At 42.1% G+C, this 23,856-nt stretch overlaps 1 protein-coding gene across 13 annotated transcripts in view; it reads right to left on the bottom strand.

Annotated features, from left to right (window-relative positions):
• Positions 1 to 17,251, bottom strand: part of mbnl2 (muscleblind-like splicing regulator 2) — a 51,118-nt gene extending 33,867 nt beyond the window's left edge. For 5 of the 13 annotated variants that reach the window (XM_023393335.2, XM_023393339.2, XM_023393331.2 and 2 more), the window contains exons 1-2: positions 13,252 to 13,551; positions 6,745 to 7,657 (exon numbers count right to left, since the gene is read on the bottom strand). In XM_023393335.2, the coding sequence (XP_023249103.1) occupies positions 6,745 to 6,918 (174 nt within the window). In that variant the 5' untranslated portion in view covers positions 6,919 to 7,657; positions 13,252 to 13,551. Of the gene's footprint in view, positions 1 to 6,744; positions 7,658 to 11,152; positions 11,174 to 13,251; positions 13,552 to 17,013 lie in introns of those variants that run through there. The other 8 variants (XM_023393340.2, XM_023393338.2, XM_023393342.2 and 5 more) reach the window with 4 other exon arrangements.
• Between the last annotated feature and the right edge of the window lie 6,605 nt (positions 17,252 to 23,856).

Genomic DNA, 23,856 nt, shown 5'->3' with positions numbered 1-23,856 from the left:
CCAATACATTGAGAGCCTGAATAAAAACAGCTGATATTCTGTAACTAAATCCATGTTTTGACTTGAATGAAATGAGTCATTTGATATTATAAATACTCTGCGTAACGTAACATGTATTTTTGTAAATATATTTAAAAACAATTATTCCTAAATGCAGTTTAATATGCAAGTTCATGCCTGATATTTTGGTTTATTAAAGCTACATGCTGCTTGTTTTCCTCTTTCTGATGTCTTGAATATCCTCACTTGAAAACACAAAACTGCCTTCACATTTACAGTATGTACCATTACACAACTATTCTCAATTGGTTCTATGTAGTATTTTAGTTTGGTTGCCCACATAAAGAGCAAAATCCCTGTTGCAAGAAGACAACATTTGCTACCAAAAGACTCCATAAACACTGTAAACCAACTGCACCAACAGCAGCTCCCAAGTGAATGAACTGAGGTTTCACACATTCTCAAAAAAACAGGTAAAAGTAGGAAACAAGAAATAAACAACTGACTCTGAGGAGTTAAAAAAAGTACAGTAGTATTACAGTAGTACTGCGTTTTCCTCTTTTCCTGTAATATTTGAATATTCTGAGCATAGTGTCTACAGTTGGCTTCGACCAATTCTGCAGCAAGACCCAGAGGGGGACAGTGAAATGTGGGTATCAGAGCAGACTCTCTCACTCCCACACACTCACACACACACACACTGACACACAGATGTGGGTCAGAGCAGTGGCCCAATTAAAATGCCAACCCTACTGCATCAACTTCTCTGATCAACAGCAGCACAGTGCAGTACTGTCGTTACTGTCTGCAGTAACATCAATAACCTTTGAAGCTATCTGTCACAAGTTCAATCAATTTATGCAAAATGACAACACTAACATGTAAATGTCACATCACAGGAAGACAGAAAATGAAAAGATCTAGTGAAACAGTAATATCACAGGAGACCTGTTGGTTTCAACAGGTTTAGATCTAGCTATGAAACTCAACTTTCTTCATAGCTCAAGTGCATCTGATACAAATCATGTTGACACTGAACTATTTCTGAGGTTTAATGGTGGCTAAACTGCCTTCATTTACACAAAATAAAAGTTTTTATGGTTTTTCTTATCAGTATGAAAAATTTCCTGTGACTACATAGGACTGACTGACAAACTGGGCTTGGGTCATGAGACTTCCTCCTCCTTCTCTCTTATCTCTTTCCATCCTTGGAACCTTTTTCAGATCAGTTTGACTGGGGCTGTGGGCTGTAGGGGGTGAAATCACATGGATCAAATTAAATTTGGCACAGTTTGCACAGGGAAGACAGTGAGCGTGCGTGCGTGCGTCTGTGTATGAAGAGGCCTGTTTAACCAATGGTAGCGGTGGGGGTCTCCTAGGGGCTCATCAAAGCATGCTGCATCCACTGCAGCCCCACGTTAAGCTCAAGTCAGTGCCTCATTGTGTCTATGTGAATGACCCTGGGGGAACACCAACTCCCACAGCGCTGCATACATTCCCCTCCACGTTTGCTCTGCCCAGGGTGTGGCCCAGTTCGAGAGGATTACGCGGAGGAATGCAGCCGAGCCCATCTTTTAAAACAAGGGAGGAAAGGGGGGCTGAGGCCACGGGCATAAAGTTCATGTTCACTGAGGCTTCCTAAAGATCCAAAAAACCGCAAATGCAATAAGCCCAGAGGGATGAAGTTACAGTTAAATCAGAGGAATTTCTAAACTTCAAAAAGGTATCTGTTAACATTTAAGTTTCACTGTCTGGTGTCTGTCAGGACTAGCGGCTATAGAGTAACAGATTAACTCAAGGTCACAGACACTTTCCCGCTGAATCTTAATACAATTAGTTTTAAAAAGTTGCTCTGACTCCCAGCTTGACTTGACCTGTCACCTGCAGACAGACTTTATTTCTTTACTCCTTTGGCTGAATCACTGGTTCTCCTCCTGCACATTATTCCCCTAGCCATTCAAATATTACCAGCTTCCCTTCTTTCTATGTTCCCTCGCTTCTCTATTTACTGGTCTCAGCCATCCCACGACCCCAAAAAACATGTGTGCTCTTTGGAAGCAGAGTCCGGATTAAGATGTTCTTACCAAGTGAGGGAAAACAGGGCACCTCATCCCCAGGGGGACTGTGCAGAGTCTGTGATACAAATGCGAAAACACTCCACACACCTGAAAGTACCTTCTATTGTTTCTCCTGCTTCACCACTTTCTTTCTGACAGCCGCAACTTGACGAAATGTGATAGTACCAGGATGCAACACACTATCCCCCACCTCTCAGACTATTGAAGCTCGATCAGGCGTGGAGGTACCTGGTAAAATCTGACTAGTACAAAAAATGGGGGGAGTAAAATCTAAACAGCCCAACCATGTGATCTGTTCTGTAAAGGTTTGTCAGGGTACTACTAACTAAATTTTCTGAAGTGTAGAAAAAATTTAATTTAAATGACAATCTCTCCAAATGCTGCTTATTTTTAGACTTATTTTTTGCTTTGTTGACAGCCTACCTGTTTTATGACATATTTGTGCAATGACAAGCAGTCAAAAACATAAATTGAGACAAACGCTCTGGACATGAGCAGTCTATTACTGCAGAGTGAAGAAATATAACTCAGCCAGCTTGGTCAGAGACAGGACTAAAGAGAACAAACTGGAAAAGCAGAGAAATTAACAAAAGGCTACTGTCAGAGGCACAGCCAATGTGACATCATCACATGACTGGTGTGATTGCATTTACCCCATTACCGTAAGTATTCTCGTTCATTTCCAACAGCACCCTCCTCCCCTCATCTTCACCACCACTATGTTACGGTTTCCATGGTCACAGTGAAACAAGTACCAAAGAGCTTAAAGGAAATGGCATCAGATGTGACACATTATCTGTGGCACTGCTGGAGACACAGTGCTGCCTGTATTGATTATCTATCAACGTCTGCAGTGAATGAACTGATGGTAATATACCTCCACATTTAAATAATTTAAATCATCTACCTGCATGGAGGTCACCTCATGTTGCCACACTGTTTAAACAACTACAATCTACATCCTGAAAAGACATGTCAATTCCACGTCGTGCCTGGCAGCCACCAAACCTGTCTGTGCATGTTTGGTTTGCATGTAATTTTCCTACTTCAAAAGATGAAGCAGAGACAAACAAAAAAGTTGAGAAAGTCATAAACAAACATACCAACACAAAGAAGAGCTGAGTGGTGCCAGGCTCCACAGCCATATTGGAAGTGTAATTGAAAAAACAGTTGACATATCTAAGCAATTCCCACAGCTACTCCTGTTGCTGAGGTCAACACTGTCAAATTTTGATGTCACGTCTCAATGGAAATGGATGATACCTGGTGAGATATTTCATGACTACCTACCAAATGTGACTACGGCTTTAGATGGACAGAGATGAGGCAGCTTGTCCTATTTTGAGAGATGACAAATGTAGCATGGAGACACTATTTCTAAAGCCTTCAGTGTTGAGCAGGGGGACAAAAAATAATCCCCTAGACATTAAACTATAGACATGCTGATGGCAGCGCAGCGGAGTCAGGATGCTGCAAGCTTTATGATCGAGAAAGCATGTGGTAACAGAACAGGAATGATTCCTCATTGTCATTCGTCCCATGCAAAGCACACTAACAGAAAATGCAAAACCAGATATTTGAGTTCCCAGATCATCCGTCTGCTCCAGATGAATGGAACTAGTGCAAGTGACTCTTTGGCTGCTTCCCAAACTAACTACACCCATCTCTGTCCTTATCAGAAATCAGAGGGGCCTGGTTGCTCTCTAGGTCTCATCAGTAAGGACGGATGCACACACTGGAGCTATAACTTAATTATGCTCTCAAATGTAATTTATACCCAAAAAATATATGAAGTGCTTATCTCTTCTCTACCTCTTGCCACAAGCAATGACAGCAGCCTTTCTAAGGAGTCCCACTGCATTGTGTTTAAAATTAATAATACCTTTTAAAAGCTGCGTAGCAGAAGATGATTGCAAAGTGTTTACCAGTCAGAGACACCTGTAATTTACATAATCTCATGTAAAAGATTTTCTTTTTAATTGTGTAGCCCAAACACTCAGGTAATCATAGGCCAAAAGTCACAAGTGATTATGTGGCTCTACTTGGCACAGCATATATCCAAAATAAACCCTGGTGTGAAAACAAGCAGTAAAATCGTTTATTTTGCCAGTGGACTGCAAAATTTGAGATTTTACTATATGGGAGTTCAACAAGGAGCAACTGTCCTCACATGGATGTTTTTACCAACTCAAGACAAAACAGTCAAATTCTCCACAGACTCAGCATGTTTTTTTTGACAAGACAGAATTACACCATTACTCCTCTCCTGAGCCATACCTTTCACATGTTTATGAAAACAACCCTTCTGATCACTTGCCATGTCACGCCTGGCAGCACACAACCCTGGCATGATAACCCTATCGGATGAGAAGACTCAGGAAGATGATATGGGCGTAATTGGGTGGAAATCAGCCTGCCGTGGAGCGAAACACATTTCCTAATGCATAATAAAGCATTCATTCTCTTAGCTGTCACGAGGAAAGTCTTTGTGAGAGAGGAGGCGAGTTGGAGTTAAAAGTACAGAGAATCCTGTATTCTTGTTCTGTCACTGGGTCGTATGGTGAAAAGAGGGGGTGGGGGGAGGGAGAGGGAAAGAGTGACTGCAATTAGATATAGACTTGTCTATATGTTGAACAATTTCGCTGACAGGCTTGTCCAGCGACAAAATTCCTAGATAAACAATATTATAAGAAACCTATAGTATGCAGTGGCAGGGTCAAAGGCACAAAGCCCAGACAGCAGATGGAACAAATATTCCTTTGTTCTTAGGATGCTGTTGCGTGGTATATATTATAATAGAAAAAGAAAAAAATGCAATAGCAATATCATCAAATGCCTCTATATCCTTACCCCACTCAGAACTGGCTGGCAATCATGATGAGAATGACTGGTTGGCCTTTTCAAGGAACAGCGAAATCATGTCATGTGCCATGGATCCATGTCAAGGCTTTCTTTGCATGATACAACAACACATCGATTCTGACTGGAGTCAGCTGTTTGCTCGTTAAACCATAATGGCATAATATCTCGCAAAATCTGGCAGCTGGGAAGCAGTGTCACTCAGTGGCTGACTGCAAGCAATAACTCAGCAACTCATGAGTTCAGTCTCACTGAAGAAAACAGCTGTAGCACCCTAAACACGGCTTGTTTTCATAGTGTCAAATAAATAATTGAACATGAGCAACTTGTATTGAAGAGCGCTTTTACACACGCTGGAAAGCTTGCCATGTCTGTCAGGAAGAAGAGGGTCACAATTCAGGGTTGTCCCCAGCAAACCAGCACTTTTCAATTTTAAGGTGTAACAAAGTGTACGACGTCAGAATTAGAGAACAGCTCTTCACAAGTTGCGGATCTAGCCTGTCTTTTGTCACTGACCTAATACAAACTGTGAAATTCACTCTCCATACTGCATTGCTGTACAAGTGAAATGCAGCTACAGCGTATATTTAAAAAAAGAAAAACTCCTCACAGTTACAGTGTTCTGCTCTAGTTTCTTTGGCTATTTATCACTGTCACAGCTGTTGTTTTGTTTTTTTCCACTCAGCTTGAAAATAATAGGTTGCTCTTGGACTCAGTCATCTTATTTGCAGCATGTGGGGGCTTGTGTGAAGCGCCCTTGTTATAATTGAGGAGACTTTCAATGTGTCTGGTGTTAAGCTAATTTGAGATATTTTACCACAATGAAAAAAACAAATAAAAAAGCAAACTGTGCAATAGTAAGTGTATCAAACATATCAATATAACTGTGACATAACTCCTTATAAGAGGTGTCTACAGATAAACTACAGGCCTTTATTAAAGAAATAAATACTTCAATGTGGCTTTAAGGCTGCATATCAACCCAGTGTAGTCAATCATAACAATTCTATCCATTTAGAGATTCTGCTCTTCAGTTGACAAAAAGCATATTAACCACATCTTAAAGAAGCAATGCTTATTCCTCTTCTATGAGAACCAAACATTACAGAGCAAACTCTGGCTGATGATGTTGTTTGTTGGTTGTGTTTGACAGCTGACATGCACCCAGGAATAGAAGCCCTGGAACGACTTAAGGCGATCAGATGTTCCCCCACAAGTACAGATGATGGACAAGGCATGGTAACATTAGAAGAACTTACCGTATAAAAAACCAAACACACATGCACACACACACACACACACACACACACACACACACACACACACACACACACACACACACACACAAACACACACACCTGTGGTGACAGTGAACATGACAACAAACCTCTCTGGCCTTTAGCTTCATAGGTCAGACTGGTCTGCTAACTGCAGCACAGCATGGAGACCTGACACACATGCTAATTTGAGCAGACAACCTACACCCACCAACCATTAGGAACCACAACCCTGTTAACATTTTACGTCAGATTCTCTACTGGTATTGCAGGGATGTAATCCAATTATTATTTGCTTTATCGTTTAACCATGTGGTTATGTAAAGAGAAATAAATGAACAAGTAGAAACCAGGATGATTTTTGCAGTGTTACCTATATGCCAAGGAAACATGACAAGAAATTAACCTCATGAAAAGGTAGGTATAGATTCCACAATCTATTTGTATCCAATACTAAGTAGAGGACAGAGTAAAAGTCATAACATCCCAACACATGAGAGCAGTTCCATACGGTATTTAAAAATCCTTACCTTTAATGAGTCAAAACAGGCGATCACCCTCCCATTCTCCACTTGGCAGCTTTTGGGTGGGTGGGCAAATTTGCATTCCTCATCACTGCGTGAACAAGTCCCTCTCTGAAACTGCCGGCACACTTCCAGGGTCAGCCATTTTGTGTCCCGTATCGAAGCAATGTTTAGAGCCATGTCAGCAGTGCTGGCTGTGGAGCTGGGGTGGAGTGGAGCCACTTGGTTTAAGGAGGAGATTATCCTCTGAGGAGTTGTTTCAGTGTTCCAATAAAAAAAAATAAAACCCACAACAACTAAAACTAATGGAACATGTAGATATAAGTGATCTGCCTCAGGTCAGTGGATGAGGTTTGTCCTTGTGGACAAGAAAGTGGAGGTAATGGACTGGCAAAGTCTCTGTGACCGGAGCATGGGACTGCACTGCTGTTGATGAGTTTGTCAGTCAAACAGCTAATTGTTCATCAATCAGTAAGTCTCAGGTGCAGACCTCTGACGATGCAGAGGGGGCATGCTCGGAAACAATCTCTACTGGTTGTACCAATGTCCCAAAAATGTCCTTTGTATAAAAGATGATATCTGTTCAAGGGTGGCTGTTGGAGAGCAGAAGTGGTGCTATTTTGAGGTGCGATGGCACAGTTTAGGACAACACAACGTTTGTGGCTTTCTATTATTTAAAAGTCTTCAATACCTACTCTCTCTGAGCTTTGGCACCTTGGCCAGCAGTGCAGTAGCTCCACCTCTTCACTTGGGGTTTCTTCTCTCTGAGCACAGGTAAGAATAACCCAAAGGGTTAGCGGTGTTTGCAGCTGAGCTATATCCTGTCACGACTGCAGAGGGAGAAATCTGAAGCTCTTCAGAAACGCCCAGGGATCATCAAGAAGGGATGTCGTCTCACAAGGCACTTTCTGTCAGTGATCTGAAAAGGAGAAGAGAAAAGAGACACAGAGAGAGACAAGAAACAAACAGATTGAGGTTATTTTCAGAGTGAGAAAATGGCTTGCTAAATATCAGCAGGCGTTAACAGTGTTTGTGTATGAATGTCAGTCTGAATTTGGGTGCACACTGCCCCAGAGGGCTGCTAGTTCTAAAGGGTACAGGGCTGATGAACCAGAGAAAAGGCAGTTGTGAGGTTATTCAGAAGCCACTTGAGTTTAAGTCCCCCAGTCACTGCTGTGTGCTATTGTACCGGGTGACTACAAGCCCGCTGGCTCTCCAACATATTGCATACAAAGCGGTGAATGGCAAAAGCTTCTGTGCTATGAGACAGTGGACAAGAGCATCGACTCAGAGCAGAGATAGAAAAAAGCCCCAGGGTGCAACCCGCCCTGTAGAGCCATGCACTGAGGGATGGTGCAGCCAATAGAAAACCGCGCAGCGCAGCACTATTCCGGGCAGCCGTCCAGCAGCCAGAGAGGGACCGAGACAGATGCATATGCCAGTGCCAGACACGATTATGACGCTGCCCAGTGTCCTGCAATATTCACTGGTCTCCCACCGTCCAAATTAGATACCGGCTCATTGACGGCGGCCTGGCAATTTAAATTCACGAGGGGAATGCGTGTATGTGCGTCTTGCCTCATCCTGTAAAGGCACTGGTCTCTGTCTGGTTGTTGTCTAGGGACAGAGGGGGGACAATTGGTGGAGCTACAATCTGAGGAAGTGACCTTTAGTTTGAGCGTAAGAAATCCATTACTAAGCTACTGCGCAGGGAGCTCTTTTCTTGGCACATCTGGAAATATTTTTCTGCTAACTGAGGGAGGGGGATAGGGAACACCAGACTGAAGAAGGACATGGAGAAGGGTTGTAAAAACCTACAGCTCTAGCTAAAAGATTCCCCTTTAATGATTTAAACATACAAACCTATCTATGGAAAACACCAAAATAATGTTAAGATGTTGAGAACAACCTCTAAAGGCACATGACAAACTCCACTTGGTGTTAATGAAGGCAAGTTGAGACTGACTCGAAATATTATGCTACTGTTAAGGGAAGAAGGAATCCCTTTACAAATTCCCTGCACAAGCAGAAACCCTAACACAGTTGTCATATTGGTGAACAGTCATTCAGGTCCTGTCAGATTTGGGTATTTTTGCCTGCTGTCCTGCAGAACTAAGCATCTTCCTTCTTCTTGGTCTGTTAGTTGAACTTGGACTCATTAATTGGAGACTTCTGAATTCTGTGAGTAGTTTTGTCTGAAGGCTGAAACATCAAGGAGAGATACTCAACGGTGGCATAAGGACAAGACCATGTACGCAAAAGAAAAAATGGCCAAAGTCTTTCAGAACCTGTTTTTTTTTTTTTGACACGTAAAGCACAAATTAGCAGAAAGATGTTTCCCCTTGAAATCACCCACCAACCTTATACTGTTCCAAGCCTATGAATCCAGACCATTGTCTAGCTAATCATATTGTCCCACTTTAGTGCTGATCATGTGAAATGAGATGAGAAGCTTCCTGGCCCGATCGTACTGACGCCCAGGCTCCACTCTCCAAAGCAGGATTTAATTTCACACCATCTCCCCAGGGAGAGAGCCAATCGCTGCAGAAGAGACAGTCAGGTAAGAATCATGTCAGATCTGACCTTTAACAATTAATCCCTTCTTATTTTTAGAAGCCATAAGAAGTCTGTGATCAAGCTAACCTACTTTGTCATAATGTGTGAAGGGACGGCGGCGCCATTTCTCTGTGAAATGACTTGGCCGCAAATGGAGCAAGTTGTGCTAAAATAGTTGGATACCACATGTATCAGTCATTTCTATTTTTTGTGGAGAAAGCAGAGGTTTACCGCACTGAAAGCTTTCATGATATCAAGTAGGCCCACAATGTGGATAAGGGCTGGTTGGGATCATCAAGGGGCTCAACAGGCAACATTCAAACACTGTTTGTCATGAAAGATATTCAAAACAAATGTTGAGGACTGGAGATCACTAAGACCCTCATGTGGGTGATGGTATGATAAAAATCATGCACGAACATGATCGCACGTCTGCTCCCATACTGGATAGGCTCCTGTATGTTTGTTCAATATGGCCAGGGAATTTAACTGCTGCCCAAGCCAACATTTTTTGTCATAATTTTGGTTTGCTGTGATGCAGAAAAATCAGAATTGAAACTAGGCCCAAATCAATTCAATCAATGATTATCAATTCAATCATGAACATGTTCAAAGAGCAAAGATTGACACACAGAGAAATGGCACTGCGATAGCATGTGTATCTAATGCTAGCCTCTAGAAACATGCCACGACTCCTGCTGAAAAGCAAACTGCCATCCTGGGGGGAAAACTGTTACCTTTGTCATATAACAACATCCCATCCTAAGCGCATGGGAAACTCAAACACACAGTGGAAGAAAATGGCTTTGCAATAATGACTGCTTTGGAAAACTCTCACTGAGGTTAGAGGCAGGGCATGCAGTTTTGGTTTTGTCGGGTTTGACGTGTCCTTCTTCTGCTACATGCAAACTGGCTTAGTTTACACTAAGCTTGGCAGTCGCACTTCGGAGACAATGCTACTGGTATGAAGGGACGGAAACACAGATGGCTGGCAGGTAGGAAGGGACCATACAGCACCATATGTTTTTACCTCAGAGATTCGCCCTCCTGTATACCCTCATGGCTGAACCAGGCTCTGTTTTTGCAATTTTAAGTCCTTCCAGGGTTAGAAATGTGAAGATCAGATTTCTACAAAAATAGAGCCTGAGCGAAGGACTAGTCTAGTAATCTGGCTCTGACAACACAGGAATATATTGTGTTTCAAGGTATTGTAATAAAATAGTTGTTAATATCGCTGTTCACTTTGGCAACTGAATCTTTAATCCTGATAGTGTCGTCCTTTATGTTTTCAGCAATTCAGTACCACATGTAGAATAAAACCTAAAAGCCAAAACCGTCACATCAGTGTATCTCCTGTTTAGCTTTAATTCCTGAGTTCCTATAAGACGGCTGTGTCCCCTCTGTGTCCTCAGTACAAACAGTGAACAGACAGGGTGACCTGATAAAGCAGGGCAGAGATGTGAAGAAAAGCACCACAGTACTAGACTTTATGGATTACTGACGCTTACTAAGGCCAGCTGGCAGGGGCATTATCTTGGTCAGTCTGCTTAATTGAATGAGAGTCAGCAGGACTGGGGCGTCTCGAGTGAAAGTCATTGGCTTGACCTCTGAATACCACGTATGTAACCCATTAGTCTGGTATCTGTGTGCTCTGGCTGCGCGGTGCAGTTATCTTAGCTGCTTGTATTTGTTCAGCAGAGACGATAAGCTACCTGGTTTCCATCGGTCGTAAGCCTTGTGACAACGTTTACTGTGGCATCAGCCAGGTGTTGCCAGCAAAATAAAGTACAAATACAAACGACTATGACAGACAAGAGCATGAGCTGGGTACCTGAGTGACTGCATTTCCATTTATTACCATTTTATGCTGGCAAGCCACAGTTGTATGGTCATTTGCATGGTCAAGAGGAACAAGTGGCCAATGTTTTTCAAGGCTGTGGAGAGAGGGCCTCATTGTAGAGGGGAAATAGGAAAATGTTCAGTTTCCAGTGAGTAATGGAAAATTAGTGCAGGTTTTATCAAAATGTCCTCCATCCTTAGCAAACTAACCTAGCTTTCAGTGTGACATCACCGCTTGCAAAATGTTCCTTTGCATCTTCCAGAGAGGATCAGAGCAGGGCCCTGCAGCCTAATTCGTATTTAATACTATGGGCGCTATGACGCTTATGAAATTGTCTTTGGCATAAGCTATGGCTCCTTGAGTTCAATATTATCAGGTACCATTAGCGATAAGGACGGGTGAGTGAGCTCAGCAGAGTCTATAGCAGGACTAAGCTACTGTTCCGAGGCAACGCAAGAAGCATTTCACAGAGTCAGCAGATAGGTGTGCTCCATATCATAATAGCCTTAACTAAACCACAGTGACCCAAATGGCCCTGCTCATGGTATAGGACTGGGCTTTCCTCTCCTGATAAGTGGCCTATTTCATAACACAGAACAAATGATAGTTCATTTCCATCATTTGCTAAGTTTTTAAGCATTTAACTGAAAACAGACAAGAGTCTCAATATCATTTATTGATATCAACCCCTGCACTCAGTAAATGGAATTGTTTTCCTGTGTAACTATTCTCATCTGCTCCCTGCTTAGCCACAGGACTCAAGCAAGTCATCAGCTAATTACAGTACAGTTGGCAGCCAGAGGTGAATAGTGCTGTTCAGATAAACATGATGATTAACAGGATACCCAAGCATACTGCATGTAAAAGTCTGAAGTGACAACTGAAGAAGCACTATAGGTACAGTGTAACTGTTGTGATGAGTTCCACTGACACTTTCTACTGTATATCCTAAAATCAAGGATAGAAAACACTATATTAGATTAAAGCTCTTATGCAGTGAAATATTAAGTATAACACATCAAATGAATGGGAATCTTAAGCCACCAAATTACAGCACTTGAAAACATAAGAGCTAAATGATTCAGCAAACTCACCCTTGTGTCACAGAGCAATCACACTCCCTCTTTCATGCAGAAGATGTCTGAAAAACCTGCTAACCACTAAATCCTTTTAATACCATCTCGAGGTACAATTTGCATGAGAGTCAATTTCTGAGAAGGGGATATCTGGCTCACAGGTTCTTGCAGACGTATCCTATTCTTTTCTCAACAGGAAGGGCTGAACTGAAGTTCCATTTTAGAAAACACCCACTTCCCCTTGATCCATGGCCAGACGTATGACACCACCCTGGCCTTTTCCATGCAGGCGATGATGACCACTGCTTGAGTGCACCAGGCAAAGCGCCTAGCACAAAACTAAATCTAGATAGACAGCGGAAAGCTAAAGACACGTCACCCGTGCCCCATCTAACTCAAAAGGTTAATTATGATGTGGGCCTTATTAGAACTGTGAAGTTCCAGCTTATTCAGGCCATCAGCTATTTGTATCCACATGCATAAAGAGTGTCGAAACATCAGACCCTCTTCTGTACAAACAACCTTTGCCTGTAGTTAGCCCTTCTTATTTGGAAAATTTGCGCACTGAGAGTTACCAGGAAAAACTTTGGGGGAAACACACAAAGCAAGCAGTGTCAGGGCAGATGCCACACAACACAAGTTTTTCTCTACAGAGTGAAAAATATGTTGCCCATGTGGCAAAAAGAACTCCTGACATTTGCACTGAGGACGGAGCGAGTCAACAGCTGTGATAATGCCTCTCCCTTAGAAGCCGAAAGAGAAAGTCCATTACAGTGCTGGAAACTGCAACATGGATAGTTACTGCATGGTGGAAAGCTCCCATTACTCCTTTGCGTTTATACCACTAAATCTAAATTTTCTTCGTTTCTTCCCTCGTTTCAGCCTCACACTCTTTCTCTAGCACAGATAAAATATTCCCTCTCCTCCCTCCCCACCCAGACTGGTATGCAGCACACTGCAGCAAAACTCCAGAAAAAAAAATTTCAAAAAAAAAAAAGAAAAAGACAGAAAAAGCCAGCCAATATGAAGGTTCTTTCCCACCTCATTTCACTGTGTCCCGTAGCTCTGCTGTGTGCCTCTGTCTGTCTGCTGTCCCGTACATAGGAGGCACCCGGTGCTTCTGTGACACTGAGCTACAATACAGCTCTCCCTTCAGCCTCAGCGACTGGAGTTAATGACCATGTGAAGTGTTGTCATTCCTCACGAGCTGCCGAGTGCTGCAGCCGGAGGTCCATGCCTAGACAGGGATTTTCTCTCGATGTCTCTCTTTCTCTCTCTCTCTCAGCCACGGAGCAAGCAAGCGAGCGAGGCAGGCAGGCAGGAAGCAGAAGAGTGTCTACTCCAACTATCTAGCTGAAACACTTCCAGCCACCACCACCCCCCCACACCCCTAAAGCCAGCCCCTTCCTGCCCACCAGCTTGTGGCAAGGCCCTGCCCCTAACAGCTCCAACCAATAGAGAGACTGCTTCTCTGAATCATAGCCCTCTATTGGAACAGAGCATCCTAACTGAAGGGGCGAAAACTGCACTTACAGTAACAAACCCTGAATGCTGAGCTTAAAAGGTATTTCCCCAATTTCATGCCCTGTTAAACTAGATATCACATAATTAATTCTTTTTCCACTCTTCCCCTGGTGAACTTGATTCTATTTCAATTCATATCAGCGCCAATGAACTGTTTTCAAAAAAAACAAGCTCAAGAATATAAAGTCTAGAAATATTTGTCATACAACAAAGTTATATCAGTAAGCAATAATCAAAGAATTGCTGCAGTTTCATAATGAAATCAGCCCCGTCCTTCTCTACGTTCTATGATCACATTTAACACCATCCCCCCAGGAAACAGGAGGACTGCACCACCTCCCCCTCCCGACTCACCTCTACTTCCACTCAGAATCCGTCCTCTAAACTCATCTACCCCACCACCCAGACACCCCTCTCCTCCTCCTCCTCTCTTCCATTCAGTATATCATGTCTTCTTCTCCGCCAACCTATCCTCATCCCCTACCTGTATGTTTTCCCCATTTCTGTAAGATGTCTTTCAAGCTCTATTTCAATCTAATTCCTTAGTTTACTGGACTGGAAAATTGCACAGTAGTGAACATTTCTGTTATTGTTATTGCATCAGAATGTGTTTGGAAAAAAAGACTGGTTATGGCTGGGATTTGGGAGTCTTGGTCTGTCTCCTACCCCACCCATCCTCTCCCCTCCACCCAGCTGATGACATGCTGGTTGGCATCACATGAGCCGTGAAACCGGAGCGTCACAGAACTGATGAGTCAGAGATCCAGCTTCATGACTTTTCGATCCAGATTCAATAGAACAGCTGTACCGTCTGTCTCTGTGCCTCTGTCTCTCCCTGTGTCTGTCTCTCTTTCTCTCTGCCTCTGTCTCATACAAAGGCTGTGAATGACGCGGCAGCCTGGGTGTTTCGTTGACATCAGTGAAGCTAAACATGATTTACAGTTCCATGATAAACAAACCTATTTACTGTCTGATTATGCTTTGGTAGCTATATATAATCTGATGCTTCACAGGCAATAGATTTATCTTTGGGGAGATGGGGGTTGGGGGGGATTAATCTCACTAGCATGAAAAATTGTCTACCTCAGCAAATGACACTGAATACTGACGTCATCTTAGGCATCAGGGCACCTGTAGGGAAATAACACAGACAAGTACTCTTCCATTAGATAAAGCATGAACAGAGAGGCGAGGGATCTCAGCCTTTGTCAAAAGCAGAAGTGTCAATTTACACCTTCCATGAATGCAGTCTCACTACACTATCATGTACACAGAGGCAAGAGATTAAAGGAGGAGGAGTGCTTCTCAACAGCAACAACTAAATATTACTGCAAGAAGAAACTTGACTGGTATGATTGCAATAAACAACTAAATATCTTATCATTCATCCTAAACAACGGCAGTTGTACAGGTCAGTATGCTCCATCACTGCTGATGGATGAAACTTATCAATCTCTCATTTGTCTGCAACTGACTTCTCAATAACCACATTACTGAATAACTGTCAATATCTGCATAACAAACCCTGCTTGTAGCTAATTTCCACCGGCAGACCTCAGATAGCCTACCTCCTAAATAGATTTGTCCGACAGGAAAACAAACAAAAGCCTGGCAGACAAACAAGCCGAGCCACTTCCTTCCCACATGGTATCCCCTCCCCACTTATTATCCCTGTCCTGTTTGACCCCAAACGGCTTGGCTCACTCACACACAACCAGATTTCGGATTCTGTTGCCCAAAGCGGCTTCATTTTCAAACACAAAAGGAGAATTTTGAAACAATGGCTAATTACAGCAAATGAAGATTGATGGGTTAAAACTGTTTGAAAATGCTCCCCAGCATAGAATATTGTTTGTATTCTGTGTTATTACTATTACTACTGGATAGTTAAACACGACAGGGAAAGAGAAAAAAAACAGGGCTCAGAAATAGGGCACCGAAGACAGATCAATGAAAAGGCAGCTGTCTTTTTCTATTATTAGCCATAATCAAATATCAAGCGGCAGAGAGTTGTGCTTCCTTCTATTTGTAACTTATTCTGATAGGGCTGTCACACACTAAGTCCACAAGTGCTGAATGGATGCGTAGGCGAGTGGTGGTCAACCAGTTTGTTTTGGAACAAGTTCAAGGCTGTGCATTGAGACTGTGTTCAAAAGTTAAAATAAAAGAGAAGACTAAAATCAACCAGTGAATACTAGATACCCTACATTAAAATTCCTACTGGCTTTGGATCAAACTATCTATTTTAGAATTTTGGAATTTGTAGAATAATCTGAAGCTAATTTGACCCTGTATAAAATCTATTTTCGTACTTCTGATTATAAAAAAAACCCTATTTCCTAGCTGTTATATTGTACAGTGGATTACTGTGCTGTGGATTGCAGTGTGTGGCACTGCTCTAATAACCTTAATGAACACAATATATATTTATATTCCATATAAATGGCAAGCCGAGGTCCACTTTACAGTATTACACTGATAGCTCATTTGAACTTAATGTCTCCAGTCTGCCTCACTGCTCTTCCAATGGTGTAATTTTATTCTAGATGTCAATTTGCATTTACAGAAGGACAAATTACAGTAGATGACCTAGCAACTAGCCTAATCAAAACCCATTAACCTTACCCAGGTGTAAAGACTATTGCTCAGCCAACCTGCAGTAGATGAAATGTGCCTCAGTTAACATCTCATAAGAGCAGCTTTATTGCTTCTTGTACCCAGCAATTAAATCTAACAGCACATTAATAAAGGTGTTTTTGCATTAGCATTTGAAAGTAATAACATGTTACATTTAGTTCGTAGTACACTGGAATATACATGCACTTTGTGACAGTGATGCCAACGCCATTGGTGAATACTGGTGGCTGTCTATCATAAGTGGAATTAATAATGAATTAGTTACTATCAGAACCTAGCCCCGACAGATTTTATTAGGTCATTAGCTACTTCACTAATAGCAAACAGAATGTCCCAGAAAGCATTACAATGAACCGTGCAGGAGAAACACACGGGGGACCACGACGACGTAATGCATATTGATTTAATCTTTGATTTTATGGAGCAGCTTTCACTTGTTTTCATTAGCTTTCTCGGCAGTGATTAGGAGCTAGCATAGCAACCCAGTCACCAACGACCAACGTTTCAACAACATTAAGAACGTTTTCAGGCACCTTTACTGTCCAAAAAAGCTGCCATATTCCGTATAACGCCGTAACAAGTGTGTAAAGAAACGCCAGAACCAAAGGGTGCTAGCTGCTAAGCTAACTACCTGCAGCTTACCTGATGACGAACCTGTCACATCCAGCTGCACTTCAGCCGCCACCGCCGCTTCTCGAAAGCGCTATTTCGGCTGGAAGGGGACTCACGGTTCGGAACAGGACGGCAGAAAATGGACTTCGACTGAGACTTCTCACTATTTCTTTTCAGCAGCAAACTTTTCCGCTTTCGAAATGTATTTCAGTGAAAGGCTGAAGTACGCTATCACTCGCTACACGCTAGCTCGCTAACTACTTTTAAGGCTAGGGTAGGAAGCAACAAGCGATTTTGACAGTTGGAGGAAATGTTGAATGAGCTTCGCTAGGGGGTTAGTTCTAAGGTATAAATATTAGTACCGGATTTAATAACAATTATTTGAGCTATTGTAAACTGCAACTACAATATATACTGCATGCAGTTATAATGTGTTGGTAAATGTCGTTCAATTAAATCAAGGAAATCTACTTCTATTCGATAAACAACACAATTTCCCACCTACAGTAAATATGGTACAGTCCAGAGGAACCAAGGGTAAAGGGGTGGTTGTTACCTAGGAAACAACAGTGAATCTCCCTCGGGGAAAAGATGTGGCCACTGATTTATGAACCAGTGCCCGTCTGTCTGTCAAAGTAGCCTGCCATCGACAAGATGAAGACATTAAGGACATTTGACAAAATGTACTGCGCTGTCTTCTCTGAGATACTACAGGTTATCTCCCTATGTTCAACACTTCTATGTGACGAATGTACAGTAACCTCCTCCTAGTCTGAATTTCTAGTTAAATAATGAAAATTGATGTATTTTTTTATTATTGTAACTTAACTGTTTTGATGCAAGAGTGATTTAATATGTTTGGCTAAAATAATGTAGATTTCTTTTGTGACACAATCTAAACTACCCATTATACAAAGGATATCGATTTTTATAACTATCATGACAGATTTATTGTATGTTATATATGTATCATATGTATTGATTTGTTGTTATTACTATTTAAAATCTGTCAATACAAATGTAACAGCAAAATGACAATAAAAGCTAATCATACATACTAAATCAGCACATCATCACCACTTGATGCTTTACAGAGAAGCATGCACATCTCCAGCATTTTGCAGCCTAGTTGCGTACAGCTGGGTGGATTTAGCAGTCTGTGACACACAGAGACCCGTTGTCAGCAAGGAGCGCAACGAGTCAACAAGGAGCAAGTCACAAATATCCCCGGAATGAGCAGAGAGGCACAAATTTAGCCCCACTGACTGCTGCCCACGCCATGTGCTGCCTATTGAGCACATGAACAATGAACATAGCCATTATAGACTGCTCTGTCAGGGCCAAGGTCTGCTTCAGTGGAATGCCACTGGGAATGAAGGCATCACAGTTAGTGAGGACACAGGCCTTTAGCAGTGTCAGGGATGAAGACGTAATTAGTCGGCAAGGGGGTAGTGTAAATTATGATATTTCATCAAGCACAACAGTTTGAAACACAGACATTTATGGGCTCAATTTACTATTTATCATATTGAATTTCAAAAATATAGAAGTACCCTGCAGGTCGACTGGTGAAGGTAACTGTTGACAGATGTTACTGTTATTGAATCACCTCTTGTCAGACTCAGTCATAGCATAATTCATCTTGTGACATTTGACACCCATCATGTTGATGGCAACGTAAAAGTTCAGGTTTACTAAACATAATCCCAGACAGACCAACAGACAAGGTCTCACAGAGAACGACAGAAGAAAAAAATCTTTTTATTTTTTCCTGAAATACTGAGATCCCAGCCTGCATGTTCTTTTCAGCATTTATTAATTGAAAAATGTTTGAGCCGTTAGTCATTTTTTATCTTTCTATATTGGATGCAAGTCTTTAATTCGAATATAGCAGAAAAGTTAAATACAACACAGCCAAAGCGGCAGGGCTATGGAGAAAAACGGTATTTTCAAGACGTAAGTGATTATGAAAAACTGCTCACATAGGTCAAGCTCATCCCCCCAAGGGCCAACGTATTGATCCCAATGCAGAGGAGGCATTTGTAAAAACGCTGCTGCCGGCATACTTCTAAAAGTCCCTGAACGCCCACACACTTGCAAACAAAACGCACAAGCACATACTAGGCTTGCACAAATATATACAGTACAGGCTGCTAAAAAATGATCAATTTAACAACTCATTTTCTTTATTTGACTTGTTTGAAATGAACTTTGAGGCTGATACACTGAGGTAGGTGTAGAGTTGAGATATATGTTATTTTTCTTCCACGTATGACTGTGTTTTGAGTATGAATAGCAGACTTATTTTGGACATCATCTCTAAAAAGTTTATTTAGAAACAGGTGGCAGTATCTTAAAGGACAGACAGATCCTCTCTTCTTCTGCAAACTCATTATAACTGGATTCATAACAAGTCTTAAAACAAGTTGATTTGCATACAAAACAACTTCAATTGTGTCATCTCAATTTTAAGACTGAATACCATGCTTATTGCTGCTTAAGATGGGCATAGACACTCATGAAACACACATTGGAGCACAAAACATATTTCCAAAACACACACCAAAGCAGATGTCCGCGTTTGTGTGTGTCTTGTGCTCATTAATGGGTTTTTGACTCTACATTTGTTGCCGTAGCAGTCTGCAGAGTGGACCTCAGGATCAGCTGAGGGGGCGTCAGGCAGAAAAACAACCGCATTATATACAGAACACCACTGTTAGTTTCTCTTGAACACAGAATGAACTAACACAGAATGAAGAGATCACAGCAGGAAAACAGTTTGCCCCGCAGACAGAAGACAGAAAACAGGCACTCAGATGGGCAAAAACACGACACAAACACACATGCACTGGGGCCAAAGCTTTGACTCTGAGGTCCTTTTTCATACACCCACACACACCTACACACAGTGGGCAAAGCTCTCACGTCAAGGACAGTATTGATCTTGGAAATCTCTGTACACTAAATGAGAACACACCTGATTATGAAAGCTTTTAACCCAAATGCTTAATGCAGCACAGGTTTAATGGAAAGAGCTTACGGCTGACACAAAGCTCAGTGGAGAGGGAGGGAGTGAGTGTGTGTGCGTGTGACCACTTTCACCATGTTTCATTCAATTTGATTGATTGTAGGGAGATCACTTGGGCATTTTACTCCCACTATGACTTTGATGAGCATTTTACTAATCACAAGGCCTTAGTAATGATGGATTGAAGGAGGTGCCACTTACATTAAACAAACTGATCCCCAAATGCTTGCATGCACACTGCAGTGGGTGAGCTGATTCAAGATGCTGAGAGTATCCACTTTTAGGCAGACTCATTTGTCCACTGAGAAAAGACTAGTTATGCATCATCATAAATCATCTGCTGCAGCTATTTGTTCATAATGCTCCATCCATTCCGCCAGGATGCGTTTTTCAGCATAAAGGAAGGTTCTGTATAATCCATACTGGATCATATGTGAGTCAATTGGTGCAGTTGTTTAATAATGTATCGGTTGTTCAGATATAAGAATGCTATGTTTTTGGGTCGTGTGCAGTGGGTTTTTAGAGCTTTTTCACTAAAAGCAGCTGCCTGCTGTGAGAGTGAACCACAACAGTGAAGCTGCAGAGCCGACGGATAAACGGTGAGCTGCAGATTCAGGTGTTCAACACAACGGCTGACCTCCTTCCCATTGTCACACTGTTTTCTCATTTGTCATTTCATATGTTGTTATTATAAAAAAAAAATGTATTTGTAATTGCTTTAAATAAAAGTATGTCAGTGTTATCAGCAGGTGAGATGTGGTTGAAGCCAGTGGAAAAAGCAAGTAAGTGAACTTTGAGTTAAAGGAGTAGCTTGACATTTTGAGAAATATGATTATTGATATGATCATTCACCTTTTTGCAGAGAGTCGGATGAGAAGATTGATACATCCCCCCGTACAATATGATGCCATAACCAGGAGCTGGTTAGCTTAGCTTAGCATAAAGACTGGAAATAGAGGGAAACAGCTAGCCTGGCTCTGTCCACCAAATCACCAACATGCAAACTCCACACAGAGAGAAGTGCTAACCACTGCACTGCTGTGCTGCCCAACCCACGCCCACAGATCCGTAAAATAACAGATGATGGATGCTCTGTTTGTGCAAGTTCATTACCAACATACAGCGTGTAGATTTTAGGGAAAACATACTTTACTCAGTGTCTCAGAAATGTGTGTTCTACTCATGAACTCACAGTAGAAATGAGAGAAATTCAAGATAAAATTGAGTGTTATGCATCAGCCCAACGACATTTGGATTTGCATAATTTTTTACTACAGTTGTCTTATGTTGTAGGTGTTTCGCAATTTAAATATCCAATTATAAATGGTGGCATTTCTGAAAAGAAAACATACTGGCAATAATTGTGAGAGATGAGATGAAAATCTTGGAAATGGCATATTACCATGACAACACAGCTATTGTCTTGTCAAGGTTGCAGTGTGTGGAGTTCAGTGGCAACAAGACGAGACCCTGGCTGTTGTTCTCCACCAGGAATGATTGAAATAAATCCTCTATTTTCTACAAGCCATTATTTACCACTAAAATCGAGCGGACTCGTTCCCTGAAATTGCACAGCCCAAAAATCAATATGGCGTTCCCTTACTACAGTCCAAAGTGCTTCCAAATACAGTAAAGGAATTTATATTATTCATGAGCTGCAGGTTCACACAAGGCCAGCAGCTCAGCCCAGACTCCTTAATGGCTGAACCACCCTTCATCACGGCCGAACCCGCCCTGTGATCCCAACTTGGCAGTCACTTAGACCAAAGGATTGAGACTCCTTTGAAATATTCAATAATGCATTAAGGATCAGAGAGAAGTCAGCTAATTATGTTCACACACATACTCTCTCTCCCTCTCTGTTTCTCTTTTACATACACGCGCATACACACACACGCACTCATAAACACACAGAGTGAATCTGGAGGTAGTAATTAAGTATTTTGCATTCCAACAAGCTGTAATGATGTCAGGATTTTTGTGAATGAAAAAATGAGTGTTTGGATACAGCCTGCGATGACATGCTATTCAGCGTCTCTCTCTTCCGGTGTGTGTATGTCAAGGCTGGTGGATGTAGTATTAAGAAAAAGAACATGTGTATGTGTGTTTTTCATGCTTGGGTGTATGTGTTTCCCTCAGAGTAAGAGACAATAATAACCCATCTCAAGGCGACCCATCAGCCTGAAATATTGATGCCTCTGCTGCAAGGCTGCTGGCTGCCGCAGCAGGTTACAAGGACACTTCCAGTGCCTCATAGAACAGCAGGCAACCCCCTCCATTAGCAGAGAGATGCTGACCTCCCAGACTGTGCAGCAAACCATGGTTGCCCCTGCTCTGTCAAAGTCTGTCTGGCTTCTTTAAGAGTATAGTGCTGACATATGACTTCATTGAAAGATTTTAACATTTCAATCCATTTCTTTTCAGGCTAATGGTGCGTTCAAGTGGTGTTCAACAAACTAAGAGAATGGGCTTTCCCAGAGAGGTAGAAGAAAACAGTGCGGCCTGCACAGGCAAGTCTTCAAACTATATAAAGAAAACTAGGTATCCCAGTTTCTGTTGGTTAGATTATCAAAGTAAATCAGAGAAGGCAGCCAGACTTTCATGAACGTATCATTGTCTCCCTTCAAGGTGTCTTTTATTTTGTCCAACTCAAATTGTACAAGCCAGCCCGTACCTACTGCATGAAGAAGAAGAGCGTACTTGTGCTAAAACTGCACCCCACATATCATTAGAAAGAGGTGTGCCAAGATCTTGATCCCAGAGGGTGCTAAGGCTAGCCACAGGCTGAGGATTCATATTGGCTTGTATATCATAGATCCCTGTGATGGCGCCTTTGAGACTAGCATCTGTGGCTTAAAGAATATTTATTGCTGTTGCCGGGGTTATCTCAGGGAAAGGGTAGCTTGTAGCTCTTCTGCACAAAATACCTAATCTGTAAATGATGGTAGAAATGAGAGTGGGGGAGGTTAAGATTTTCTGCCAGTTGATTGAATGACGCAAATACCCCAACGAGGTATAAATCTCAAATTCCGTTCCCATGCCATGCACGAAAAGACAGAGCTGAGATGGCTGGGAGAGGTGGTTTGACATAATAGTTGCCATTAAGAAGGCTTTTTGTTGTTATCAAATTGTTTCCTAAATGGAGACCATATTCTGATTGTGTGAGCTACAGCCGGTGTGTTGTGTGATGTACCATTTCCCAGAGGTACATGGGGAATAGAGTATAGGATGATCATGACTTTAATACTTGATCAACAGATACTCTATTTCAAGCTGACGCAACACTGGACCTGATGATGATTTTCAGTATTTGAAATGACAGGCCAAAGATGCTCATGCTCACACACACGCCACTCTTAAATTTTCTACACTCACATCCTCTCTCTCTCTCTCTCTCTCTCTCTCTCTCTCTCTCTCTCTCTCTCTCTCTCTCTCTCCCTCTCTCTCTCTGTTTACCGCTCTCCATCCAGCTCAGTGGATCAAACGGGCGTTCAAGCTTTCATTCTACAGCTAAATGGATCACACACGCCTTGTTTTCTCTGTAATTATCGATTTCTAAGTGGCCTTCCTAGCATCATCAGTCAGACCCTCCTTCAAGTACAGCAATTATTATATTACTGTAACCATGGTGATTTATTTGCTGTGTGATTTGCAGTGGAAATGTATTTAGGGATGAGAGTGGGCGGAGGATCAGCATGTGTGTGTTTGTGTGAGTGCGTTTGTGCACGACTAGTGTGGCTAAATCAATTAATCACCTTTGCCAGCACACACCCTTGCACACTCACATGTATACTCTGACCCCTGAGCCTGAGACACGGTCCTGACTATAGCTGAAGTGTATTCAC

Source organism: Seriola lalandi, unplaced genomic scaffold (assembly GCF_002814215.2).
Source record: "Seriola lalandi dorsalis isolate HSWRI2012SDOR001 ecotype SW California unplaced genomic scaffold, Sedor1 jcf7180002054933, whole genome shotgun sequence".
In the NCBI taxonomy this organism is placed as follows: domain Eukaryota; kingdom Metazoa; phylum Chordata; class Actinopteri; order Carangiformes; family Carangidae; genus Seriola; species Seriola lalandi.
The sequence above is the reverse complement of the archived record's forward strand: the minus strand, read 5'-3'. Positions and strand labels throughout refer to the sequence as shown.